The sequence below is a fragment of the Microchirus variegatus genome (genome assembly GCF_963457635.1).
Source record: "Microchirus variegatus genome assembly, chromosome: 9".
In the NCBI taxonomy this organism is placed as follows: Eukaryota; Metazoa; Chordata; class Actinopteri; order Pleuronectiformes; family Soleidae; genus Microchirus; species Microchirus variegatus.
This window is the reverse complement of record NC_139810.1, coordinates 27671854-27685427: the sequence shown is the minus strand read 5'-3', so window position 1 is coordinate 27685427 and position 13574 is coordinate 27671854. Positions and strand designations below refer to the sequence as shown.

The 13574-nt window shown below is 40.8% G+C and overlaps 1 protein-coding gene across 2 annotated transcripts; it reads right to left on the bottom strand.

Annotated features, from left to right (window-relative positions):
• Nucleotides 1–4474: 4474 nt before the first annotated feature.
• On the bottom strand, nt 4475–13077 carry LOC310931393 (uncharacterized protein). 2 transcript variants are annotated; one of them, XM_083894525.1, is made up of 5 exons: nt 12530–13077; nt 9147–9634; nt 8359–8524; nt 6470–7073; nt 4475–6372 (listed from the first exon to the last, which is right to left on the bottom strand). In XM_083894525.1, coding segments are annotated over exons 1-5 (1539 nt in total). In that variant the 5' UTR covers nt 12809–13077; the 3' UTR covers nt 4475–6370. The 2 variants fall into 2 exon arrangements, with proteins under 2 accessions (XP_083750651.1, XP_083750652.1); XM_083894526.1 differs by having other exon boundaries at nt 9147–9631.
• Nucleotides 13078–13574: the final 497 nt, after the last annotated feature.

Genomic DNA, 13574 nt, shown 5'->3' with positions numbered 1-13574 from the left:
TTCATAGCTTGCTAGCTAAAATAATAGATAAAATGATAGTTTGCTAGTTAAAATAATAGATAAAATGATAGTTTGCTAGCTGAAATGATATATAGATACATAGATGGATAAAATGATAGCTTGCTAGCTGAAATGATAGATAGATACATAGATACAGTAGATAAAATGATAGCTTGCTAGCTAAAATGATAGATAGATAAAAGCATAGATTGCTAGCTAAAATGATCTATAGATAGATAGATATACTCTCTGACCTCTGTATGATGTGTTGCAGTGGATAAGGCCACAGGATCCAGCGACAGATGGATATGAATTATTTGGTGTTGGACACTCAGTGAGGGTTTCTAGCCTGGCTTCAATGTTCCCCTGCTGTGTGTGTGTGTGTGCACACGGGAGAGAATAAATCATGTTAAAGTTAGAAACCTCTACTGCAAATAACCTGAATTTATGTCTGCCTTATTCACCTCGTCCAGTTTGCTCCATTTTGCACCGATCCCTGCTGTTTCCGTGGAATCTGTCAGCGCGGCCGTGACTCTCCTCTCATCCGTGCAGCCTTTCCTCAGACAGGACCTGTCGTTGGCTGAGCCTACTTCCTCCGTCCGTCTGTCCTGATGAGGAGAAAAGCTCTTGGTCTTCTGAGCCTCTTTCAGGTCCGACAGAGTCACACCCTGCAGGACATTGTCATACAACTTTCACGGTAATGCACAATCCAATGGAACTTGAATTGTACAAACAGGTGTTTTTTTTGTGTTTTTTTTGTTGTTAACCTGTGTTGACCTGCGGGTCTGTCTGGCATGACGAGACTTTGCTTTTCTCTGAGACTCTGCTTCTTCATCCCTGACCGGTGTCAGATACAACCTGGGTCAGTGCAAAAACAGCAAAAAAAAAAAACAATAAAAACAAAAAAACACTGTGAATCCCTAACAGAGAGAGGCGCATGATGTTTACAACAGCAGACACAATCGAGAACGGTCGACAGGGAAACGGGACATCATAGCAGAGATATTTATTCAGCGAGCACTTATATAAATGATCCATGAAGATACAAAACAGGTACATCTTTCTGTTTTGACCTTTAGAGCAGTGGATCTCAGTTAGGGCTTCATCGTGAGAAGTTTCCAGAGTCATCCATTAAAATGATCATGATCTACAGATAGGCCTTTTATTTATTTACGTTCTTAGAAAATGCTTCCGAGCACTGAATATTATGTCCATTTTCATATCATGTAATCTGAACTAGTTCACAGATTACTTTCTAACCAGAATTCCCAATACTTTTACCTTGGCTGAAAATAAATTGGGTTCCTCTGCTTTAGAGAACCAGTGAGAACTTTAGCTTGGCATATAACAATAAATTATAAATATTATCAGGATTATGCATTTTTTATATCAGCAGTTAACCCTAAAACCTGAGGAGTATGTGCAGTAAGCATCATGCAAGCACTATATAAACTAAAATACTGATTATCATAATGAAGAAAACACAAAATGTATGATTATTCAGATTACCAAAAAACTGTTTTCCTGTAACAGAGAGAGAACTTGCGAGAGAGTCACTGAGAGTTTATCCAATCAGTCAGCCACAAGTAATATTTGTTTTTGCTGTTTTTTCAGGCAGTTACTGACTTCATATGAGTATATTTGTTAATACAGCCTTGCTGAACAAGACACAACAAACTAAATTCAATAAACCCTTAGAACACGGAGCATTCCAGGCTGCTTAAAACATACAGTATATACAGAGGCTATAAGAATGTGCAATATAGAGTCATATATCCTTTTTCAGCACAACCTATAGGCAATCTGATGACAGTGTTTCATATTATTTTATTTACAATACAGTACAAAAAGTTCTCAGAATGTTGAAAATCGGATTGAATTTGTGAAATTTGGATATAAAGTTCACACGGCTCGTTTTTATGAACAAAAAGAGAAGAAAAAAAGGTATATTTTGTGACTTCTGCGCAGTTATCGCTACTTTATTTCACTACTAAAAATGCGATATAAAATGAATCATAACTTTGACGCAACAACACATAAGTAAAACACATTTTTTAAAGCCTGGATATGAGACCTATAAACACATACCCCCAGGATGTCCATATAAGGAGTTGTATATTATTCCCATGACAATTTAACATGGGTGCACCTGCGGCACAGATCCGAGCCACGTGAGCAAAAAAAGACTTAATGTTTTCATTATTCATGTAATAAATGTCCCAAAGACACATCATCTTGCCTTCCCTTTACCCGTGACCTCGTGCCACATCAGCTGCTGTTTCTTGTGCACCAGAAAAAAACAAAATCATAATCAAACTGAGAAAAGACGCTGTGAAAACGCATTTTCACTGCGACTTTAAGACCCGAGTGCAATTTCCGCCAGTGGCTACATCAACAGAAAGAGCTGAGTAAGCACCGGTGGGAAGGCTCATGTTTTACCCAGAGCTTTTTTTTTTTTTTTTACTGCTATTGATCTCTCAGTTGTAGAGTCACCCTGAATCCTGACTGAGAGTCAGCGGCACGATCGGCTGCATCCGCTCCACAAAGCATAATAATTCACAGTCCATAAAGGGTGTGGTGTTCATTACTCGCTCTATAAATCGATACCAAAAATGTATTGTGCACTAAAACAAGAAGTTAGAAGCTGCAGATTCATTATCCACCCTCAGTTAAATAACAGAACCTGCAGGCCCCGTAAAAAAAACTGCTCTTCTTAGGCCTCATGACAAAAATAATTGATAAGCTAAAATACATTTTTTAGTAACAACAGCCCCCAGCCTGTAATTACTAATGTAAATAAAGAAGCAGAGACGCAAAGACATCAAAGAAGTTGTCTCGGTCCCAATGGTAACAACCTCCAAACTCAATTAGAGTTCAGCAAGGCCTGCAGCAGCGGCTGAGCTCACTTACTCCACACCCGACAACAAACAAACAAACAGGAAGCAGGACTTGGATCGTCCCCAAAAACATTTTGATGATCAAGACTGAGATATTTTAAGTGTGTAAGTAAGAGTTTAGGTGTGAACCTTACCTGGGAACAAATGCTTGCATGGTTCCTGAGGATTGAGGAAGGTCAGTGACTGTGAACACTGCAGCAGTGATGGTGGAGTGGGAGAGGCTGATGAAAATGACTCAGTGAGAGAGAGGGAGAGGGAGAGAGAGAGGGAGAGAGAGACTTCCTGTCTATCTACTAGATGCACACAATCAATTCAGACTCTCCGTTCGCCGAGGCCCGATGCAGGGAAACTCACTCGTGCACACTTCAGATCACATTGAGCGTCAAACGCGACGATAGAGTGTTTGTGACGGGCGTCATTTGCATGATTTAGCAACGACCGGGAACAGACGATGTTGCCAACAACTCTACTGTGCTGCGCTCACGCCGCTCTGACTGCAGACGACTCTGCCAACATCTGCTGCTGCTCGTTAAAAATCCAAAAGAATTGTGACTAAAGATGCATTTTTCACTGCTAACTGCTGCGTAAACAAACACGGCATGCTTGCGTTCATCGCTGCCGATTTAACTGATGTCACGATCAATGTTTTTCTTGATAATTCATTAGTTGTTAGTTTCATAAACTGTCAGAAAAGTTTTGATGTTTATCTACACTACACAAGGTTCTTAGGCTTGTCCCTTTTTGGCTCCAGGTAGAACCTTTTTATGAAGGTTCCACCAAGAACCCTTTTAAAACCATTTATTCAGGAAAGGGGTTTTAAAGGGTTCTCTGGATCAAAATAGTTCTTCCTGGAACCATTAGTGTTACCAAGAACCCTTTCCCAAAGAAAGGGTTTTTCAGAAGCAAATAGTTCAAGATAGAACCTCAGCCCTTGTAGAAGGACCCTTTTGGAACCCTTAGTTTCAAAAAAGAGTGTACTGTTCAAAAGTTTGGGGTCACAATTTTTTTGTTTTCCATTAAGTCACACCTTTATTTATCAAAAGAGTTGCAAAATTAACAGAAAATATAGTCAAGACATTGACAAGATTAGAAATAATGACTTTTGTTCCAAATAATAATGTTCCCCTTTCGTAAAAAGAACCAGCAAAACTGTTTTCAGCTGTGCTAACATCATTGCACAAGGGTTTTCTAATCATCCAATAGCCTTCTAACACGATTAGCAAACACAATGTACCATTAGAACACTGGAGAGATGGTTGATATCCCGTTAAAAACCAGACCAGTTTGCAGCTAGAATAGTCGTTTACCACATTAACAATGTATAGAGTGTATTTCTGATTCATTTAATGTTATATTCATTGGAAAAAAGTGCTTAAGGACATTTCTAAGTGACCTCAAACTTTTGAACGGTAGTGCATGATGACATCCTCAACCCCAAAAAAACCAAAAATTATTTTGTTTACTGTCACGGAAAAAGAAAAACAGAAATGAAACATATTGATACAAAGGATTGCAGTTGCAGTCCTAATAAAACAAGCTTATTCTACACGATGAGCTGAATTAATGTGACACAAACAAAGTGAAAGAAACAGGGTTTATTTAGAAAAAAAAGACAATAAAGAGGGAAGTGTAATGACGGTAACAAATGCCTCGACAAAACAGTGCATTTTTTGTAACAGTGAATATCAAAATTTGAAACACAGTGACGTCCAAATCGCTTAACAACAAATAGCCGTTGATTACTTTAACGGACAATTTGTATCTGACGCAAACATTTCTCACGTTTCCAAAGAGGTAATTGGTTAGTTGCATAAAGTGAACTGAATATTATTCATATTAACAATAGGTGATATTTCGACGCTCTCTCCTGTCACAGCTTGAATTCCAGCAGTTAATTATTTTTATTTTCGGTTACATTCACATTATTTCAGTTTGCCTTCCAAACATCTTACACAGTCTTAAACTCAAACAGTCCTGTAATGCTGTACGTTTGTTTTTTCCAGGTGACAGTCGAAGTAAAACCAAGGAGATCTTCACTTAGTCCTGGTTTTTGCTCCAAAGCTCTGCTGCAGCGTGAAGCACCTTCACTACCACACGTATGTATTTCACTTTATTAACAAATGTTAACGTGTTCAACCTTTGCTTAAATCTGTATTCAAAATGTCTGTTTTTTTTGAGAGTAAATGATCTGTCGCTCCATTAAAGATGTCATACGCAACTTCATCCGTTTGTCCCTGAGGTTCCGCTGAGCTCTCCGAGCTGTCCATATCTATTTTAATGCATAGAATATCTGCAGTTCTTCCATAACCCTTTAACACCTAAGCCGCAAAATGTCCCTCTGGAGTGTTTTTTGGTTATTTTAACCACAAAAAAGCCAGAAAATGATCCTGTGAGAAATTTTTTCATTTTCCAGAATAACGATTCAATATCTGGCAGTTGTTTACAATGTACCGCATATTAAAATAGTCTATGAGCAATTTAAAAAGTTAAACTTCAAAAAAACACTGTAGTTTAAAGTAAAACCTTTTGAGTTTTTGTCTCGATGTCCAAAAAATGTAAACTATGCACAACTATTTTTCTAACTCTCTCCTCTCTGGTGACAAAGACGCTGATTCGCCGGCTTCCTGCAACGGCGTGAGTGAAATTACCATAATAACCACCCGTTGACTTTCACACGCAACTTCTCAGCTTTCAGAAACCGTCTGAATTTTTCCGATGGCACGTGATTACGGTAATGTAAAGGCCGTGTGCAATACGCTCGGTGTTAAAGGGTTAAAGACCCACAATGACAATAAATGATCTGAACGGACAGATGTTAAAAAGTTATTTCAATGATTTTTTTAAGATTGTATTGTATTTTACAATACTGCAGGTGTGTTCTGTCTGGCCGGAAGTGCAAAAATCTATCTCGAGAAAACCTTCAATATTAAGAAATGCACCACAGATACTTTAGTACAAAACTCCATGAGCTACAGTTTGAGTATACTTTAAAAACATTCAAAACCTTTTTGTCTCATTTGTTTATTCCCTCCACCTATTTTATCCTTTGTTTTTTTTTTAAAAAGTGTCAGGAAACATTTCAAGCAGCCAACAATACCCAGTTTATGTCGCTGAGACGGGCATTTTCTTATGGCTTGTAGTTTTCCAGTTGATCACAGGACTGTTGTATTGCAAAAAAAAAAGAAGAAGAAAAAAGTGCAAGTTATGAAGAGTGTAAAAAATGCTTTGTAAAAAGACAGTCATTCATTGATGAATTAAGGCTTTTGACGTCCGCAATGACTCATTTTCAAACCATGAAAAGCCACGATACGCACGCAACTTTCTGCCTTTCAAAAAGCAGCCACACAGCGAAATACTGCACATACACAGCAACAACCTGTAACACCTGCCTATAGAGTATGTGTGTTATTGTCGGCAAAGTCTTTAGAACTGAGAAAGTTGGGTTGGATTTTTGTCCTGAGGAAAAAAACAAACTCTGTAAAACAAAAACAAAAGAAAATGTAAGTAAATTAAATAAACATCTATGATATTCATAGTATTAGTTTCTATTAAACCCTTTATTTATCACTTACATTGATTGTCTGGTGAAGCATGGTTTTCTAGCGGCTCCTCTGCTTCATCAGCTGCCACAGCCTGCTCCTCTGCTTCCTCCTCCTCCTCCGCTACTTCCTCTACTTCAGATGCCATCTCCTCCTCTTCCTCTGCTTCAGTGTTTTCCTCCTCATTTGTTCCCTCTCTTTCTGCTGCAGCTTCCTCCTCCTCTACAAGTTTCTCCTCCTCTCCTTCAGATGCCCCCTCCTCTTCCTCTACTTCAGGGTTTTCCTCCTGATTTGTCTCCTCTATTTCTGCTGCCGCCACTTCCTCCTCCTCCTCCGATTTCTGGTCGTCAGATGACTCCTCCTGAACTTTCTCTGCTTCGGGTTCCTCCTCACCGTCTACCTTCACGTCTAATGGCTGCTCCTCCTCCTCCTCCTCTGCAGGAGCAGCAGATTCCTCCACCTCAACTGGCTCGTCCTCTTCTTCTGCTGCCCCATCCAACACTGCCTCCTTTTCTACATCCACTGTTTCTTCTTCTTCTTCTTCACGTGCAGCAGCTGCCTCCTCTTGAGCCGCGGGAGCTGTTTCCTCAACAGTCTGCTCCACGGCCTCAGCAGGAGGTTGCACTTCACGCGCCAGCTTAAGCCAAGGAAAGCAATAAAAATACATGCCATCATCATGGTAATAGAGCAGGGTTTACTGATCTGCTGTCTGACTGTGGAGTTGTTTTAATAAATGAGGCGCGAGACAAATTTCCCGCGCGCACACACACACAGAGAAGTGATCTATGCGATGCAAGTGTTGCCAGGTAATTAGTTTGACTTTAATGAGATGGAAATATCATTTTGGATCCCTGTTGGCACTGGGTGAACAGAAATAGTACAGAGACCTGACAGTATGTGTGTTATGGTATGTGCCAGGCTGTATGCTGTGGTACACGTGCTGTAAAAATCCTACCTTTTTAAACACATTTCAAAACATTTTAAGGGTCATAAAACACCTCTGGATTTGTTTGGACACTCTACTCAACCGTATGGGTTTGGTGTTGATTTTAGAAGGTCGGGGAAAAACTGATCATCTTGTGTTATTTGCGAGCTATACTCATACGCCTCGACTTAACGATGCAGTTTCAGTCTACACGGTTTTCTAGTACTTGTACGAAATCTGCTTATTGGTTGAAAATGACTGAATCTTTTAAAGCTCTCATAGAGTGGTGCTGTTGCACATATATGTTAGTTATGGAGGTCTACTTACATACATTAACTTGTTTTTATGGTCAAAAACCTCCTAGTTGCTGTAAACGAGCCGATACAAATCTCTCCTCACTGAAGCTCTCGTCAGCCGCGCTCTTTCAGACTGAAATCTCACACCCAGAAGAAGACAGAACTGTGTTGTTATTGGCCAGCCAACAAGAGCTCTCCCAACTGTCTTGTGATTGGCCAATACCTGGAAGTGACGTAATCAGCACACCAGCACTCAGAAGCGCAGCTCCCCCTGCTGGAACGGTGGATGCACTGCTACTCATTATCAAAACATTGTTTTAACAATGTTTAGAAATGGTTTCGTCACGACTCCCCCGCCGCAGTCCCTTTTGACCCGGAGTCAGAAGACACTGTTGCTCGCGAAACACCTCCACAACGGACGTTCTTCTTCTTCTGCGGTTCGATGAACGCAACCGGATGTGCCCGGACTAGTGTCCGAACCAGGAGGATCTGATCACAATACAACACAGTGTTCTCAGCAGTGGCTGAACTGTTTGTTTCGAACCTTCGGGGCTTCATAAACGAGGTAATGGTGCAGATACACACCAAAAAAACAGCGTTAATTGGTACTTCCGTTCTATGGCTGCTTTAAAAGGCAAAACCTTTTGCACTACTAAATTCAAAATAGGAGCACACAGCGGCTTTGTGCTACTACTACTTACCTGGGTTATTTGGTTCTGCACGTCCTCCAGCTGACTCCTGAGATCAGAGTGCAGATTCTCGGCCGCCGAGTTCTGATCCTGCAGACTCTCGTACACCGAGCTGAGCTGCCTCTTCACGCTGGCCTGCTGCAGCCGCTGGGACTCCAATTCTTTCTCAAGCAATCCACTGAAAAATAGAACAGAAACATTATTATTATTATTGACTGCATGGATGGCAAGAACTGTGTAGCTCTATTGTTAAAGTATTGGGAGGGGGGGGAAAGCACCAACAGCCTCCTGATATTGTGGAACACCTTGTCCAGCTACATCAAACAAGCAAGCTATGTTAATATTTCTTTAAATAAATGTTTTTTTATTCAGTTTACCTATTTACACATGTTATAAAATGTTATAAAATACTTTTCCCAGACGTTTGTTGGATGTTATTTAGTTTAACCTAAAGCACTTTTCTTACTATACTTTTATTTATCTATTTATGCACATCGTCTTTTTGTGTCTTCTTATATTTTTATGTCTTATATAGCACTTTTACCTGCATTTTATACATGAAAAGTACTACATAAATTAAAAGATTAGTATAGTATGAGGGGTAAACCAAACTTAATCTCATGTGGTTCCTGAAGGCTGTGCCAGCAGCGTGTGAAAGTGTGAGTGAATGGGAGTGAATTGGCAAAAACTGCAGTGTAAAGCAGCTTTGAGTGGTCATCAAGACAAGAAAATTGCTTCAATTGGGTCAAAGGAGTTGAGATATGTGAACTGAACTCCATTGTATTTTACCCACAACCTACCTGACAGTCGCCACCTCCACCGTGCCGGCCTTCAGCTGACCCTGTTGCGTGTCCAGCTGCTCCTTCAGTCTGAGCATCTCGGCGGCCTGCTCGACCAGGCTGACGCTCAGCGTGGCGACCTGCCTCTCCCTCTCCTCCAGCCTCGATTCGGTTTTCCCCAGACCCCGCGACAGCGCCTCCACCTCCTGAGAGAGCTCGACGCTCAGAGTGGCCAGCTCTCCCATCTGGACCTCCACCTCCTCGAAGTTGTCGCTCTTTCCCTTGAGCGTGGCCTGCAGCTCGCCCAGCTGCTCCAGGGACACGGTGGCTCGCTGCATCTCGGCCAGGCGGGTTTTCATCTCGGTGTGAAGCGACAGCACTTGAGCGGGGAGGTCAGACGTCTTGAGCTGCTCGGCCGTGGCCAAGGCGATGCCCACTTGTTTCTGGGCCAGTGCGTGCGACTCCTCCAGTGCATTCAGCCGGTTCTCCAGATTCTCTGACAGGTGCTGCTGCAACAACAGCACAGCGATGTTGAGTCAAACAGAGTCAAAACAATGTGTAACCAAAAGAGTGTCCAGATCTTGTTTAATCTTCTTCTCTTTCATAAATGTGCTTGTAATTATTTTAAAAAAGCTTCTTTCTTATTCCAATCCTCTTTTATAATTATTCTGTTCCTTCAGTTGTGTTCTTTTGTTTTCTACAGTGGCTCATTTGATTAATAGTTTTAATTGGTAGAATGTTCATCTTGTAAAGCAATTTGTGATTTAATTTGAATAAGTGCCATATGATTAAATCCACTATTATTATTATTATGATATCATAATTATCATCATTATCATTGTAGAATATCGGAGATGCCACACATGAAAATGAAGTCTGTTATTTTGTAGCGATGTTTGCGTTTCAATTAAAATTTTTATGCAGTGTTTTTTTTTTTTTGGCACTCTGTACTTTAATTTATCAATTTAATTCAATTAATCTACTGCGAAATGTTACTAACCTGACACTTAAAGGTGCATTATGTAATAAATCCAAAGCAACTGGCCTTAAAATCCTCCTAATATGTCACAGAGACTCAGGAATAATGTTCATATAACAAACTGAACTCACCAACAACAACAGTACAGCCAAAATATTTGCATTAAAAAAAATATTTTGCAGACTGCAAATCATGCTTATGTTTTGAAATCATGTTTTGGCGTCATGTGGCGCCACCTACCGCCGTCTACCAATCATTGCATTCAGTAGAGTCTCAGCTGCCGAGCAACCACGGGTTGCCAGTTACGTCAGAAAACGAAACCTAAAAGACCTCTGTATTTTGAATTTGAATGTAGTAACCATTTTTGGCCACATTCTTACATATGGCGCCTTTAACAACCAATCACAAGAATATGATGTGATACAATACGTAATGCATGGTCCATGATACCAATAACATCACGATACAATGATAATCTATTATATTGCAAGACAATCATATAGCGATACATCACTATATCACAACATGGAGAACAAAGTGCATAAAGTCTATGTTGAGACGGAGCATCTCTTAACGCTTTCTCCCTCTTCTTCAACCAGGTAACTCCCGCCCCCAAGTTTCCCTCAAGTAGAGACGCCTGGACGATGACGCATCACCAAATCGGCGTTTTTGCCCCACCAATACTAACCGGGACTTGAACTCAGGTGAGCATACTTTACATATTCACAAAAAATTAAATAACCTGCTCATACTAGACATGTTTCCCCCCAACAAGACTGAGCTGGCAGAGCTGCGGTCAGAGCAGAGCTTTGCCTGAAACAAAGGTGGGGTTGTACATGGAATGGAAAGCAGACAGGAGAGTTTGGTGTGGCTTCAGGGTAGGTAAGAAAAAAATAAATAAAAATATATATATATATATATATATATAAAAATATATATATATATATATATATATATATTTGTATATATATCTTGCTCACCCAAGTTAAAAATCAACTTCAAACATAGCCACAGGCTCAATCTTTGGATATACCTGCATTGTGTTTATGTCATGTCAGAAATACAGATGAAAACTATAATGACAGCCTCTACTCACAAAGTCCTCGAGCATGTAAACAACCTCTGACTAAATTTAGCCTTGACACACAACTGTCTTCCTCATCATTATTATTATTATTATCATTACTATTGTTACTACTCTGGCTGTACCATGCACACTTTATAACATTATATGATGTTTAAGTAGGCGATGCAGTCTGAGTCACGGCTATTTTATAGGTCAAGAATAATCCTCGTTGCGAGCGTCAGCAGCTGTGTGTGGAAGCGATGTTAGAAATAGCAGCGTTTTGTACTCACTCCAATGGAGCGTTTGGCCTTTAGTAACCCGATAGAGGCCGCACTTCTTAACTTTCAATGCTTCAAATTGGAGACGTGCACTGTTGGCATGTGGGTGATGAGGGTGCATGATTAATCTGATAATCAGTCGATTATTACTATTTGATCTAAGTTTGTAAAGTATTCTTCTCAGATAGCAACAAAACAGTGTTTCTTATTAGAAGCGTATTGTTTTACAGTGTTTTATTGTATTGTTTATATTGTTTAGTTTGATTTTTTTATTGACGATCTTTGACCATTTTGTTATGGACGGTCTTGTATAAAGTACCTTAAAGGGATACTTGAGTAAAAATACAAGTATCTTACCAGAACATGACTTTGGTAGAAGTTGAAGTCACTTTTTTACAAGTAAAATTCTTAGTATATGACATTTACTGTCAAAAGTAATGTTTTCTGATATAAAATGTACCTACGTTTTAGAAGTAAAAGTATTTAAAAAAGTGAGGATTGAACCATGGTTGCTCAGTGGTAGGGGGAGTTGTCTTTCAACTGGAAGGTTGTGGGTTCAATTTCTGGCTCTGCTGTGTCCTTGAGCAAGACACTTAACCTTGTGCTGCAGTGTGTGTGTGTGTGTGAATGAGTGAATGGGGAAGTGTAAAGCAGCTCATCAAGACTAGAAATACTACACTCTATATAGTATTTATACTATAATATAATAGACCATTACCAATTCTAATTGGTAGTAGGGGGTAACAACGATGGTTAGAGGAAATGTAGTGGAGTAAAAGTTGCTAGAAATATAAATAAGTACAGTGAATTGTAGTATTTGTCCTTGATGAAATTGTTATATTTTATCAAATGGTGCAAACAAACAAAAAAGTAAGATAGAAAGATAAAAAAAAATCCCCATATAATCTCATCTCTAGTTCTGATTGTGTGTGTGAAACACAGAGCCATTTAACTCAGATTTACGTTCATCCACTCGTGCCAGGACGCACACAATCAGGGGGAGGCGTGTTGCGTTCACGCACGCCTGGTGGTTACAAATCACGTTGTCACAACTTAAGGCAAGGCCTCTTCTTCTTCTTACCTTTCCACTGGACTGTCGCATGTCTTCGTGCGATGACTGCAGCTTCACGATCTTCATCTGCATGCCCGCGACGCTGTCTGTTAAGTAGGTTAAAGTCTGGTGCTGCTGGAAACAGAGCCATGCGCCGATGGCACCGCCGAACACAACCACCAGGACCAAAACCAGCAGAGGAGTGTAGTTGTTCGCTGCAGGGCGAACCTCCGACTCAATAACTTCGTTTTTGAAAAAGTTCTCCTCCTGTTTCTGGTTGCCTTTGCCTTTCCGATGCTTGGCAGTCATGTTGTCCCCTACTAAAGGACACCGTGTTCTAACCCGGGAGAGAGAGGTGCTATTTCAGGAGAGCGCGCGCGGTAGGGTGGGGGGGGGGGGGGGTATAGACTTCAGGTGGCTTCGGTTAAAAGTGTCTCAAAGTTGAAGAAAAGCGGCGAGTTTGTTTTTGAAAAATAAAATAAAATCACAGCACAATTACGTTGCAATGTCTTAATGTGGATGGAGCAGCAGCAGCAGCAGCAGCAGCAGCAGCACGGGCAGAGCAGAGAGAGGGAGGCGTGGTCCGTAGGAGCGTGTTGGAGCGAGCAGAAGGAGCAGGGGGGGCCGGGGCTGGGGGGGCCGGGGGCCGCCAGGAGTGGCTGAGCCTCAGTCACCATGTGCGCCGCTGTCATCTAATAGGAACACTACACGTCCACCGGTGGTGGCTGCAGGAGAGTGAGCTATTTTTACTGCTGCTGCTGCTGCTGTCAGTGTCAGTGTCAGTGTTACTGCTGCTGCAACACAACAGTCCTAGGTCACTGTAATGACGTGGCATGACCGAGCTTTATGGAACCAACATGGCTGCGAAATAATTGATACACATATATATGCACGTATGAACGTTGACGTTTGTTCACGTTTAACGTTAAGGCTCCAGTGTTCTTTGTAAACGTGGCTGAATGTCACTGTATGCAGTGACTTCAGAAAGAGCACATTCCAGCTAAAGGTCAGACATCTGACATGTCAGCAACTGATCTGTCTTCTTTCTTTCTTTCTTTCTTTCTTTCTTTCTTTT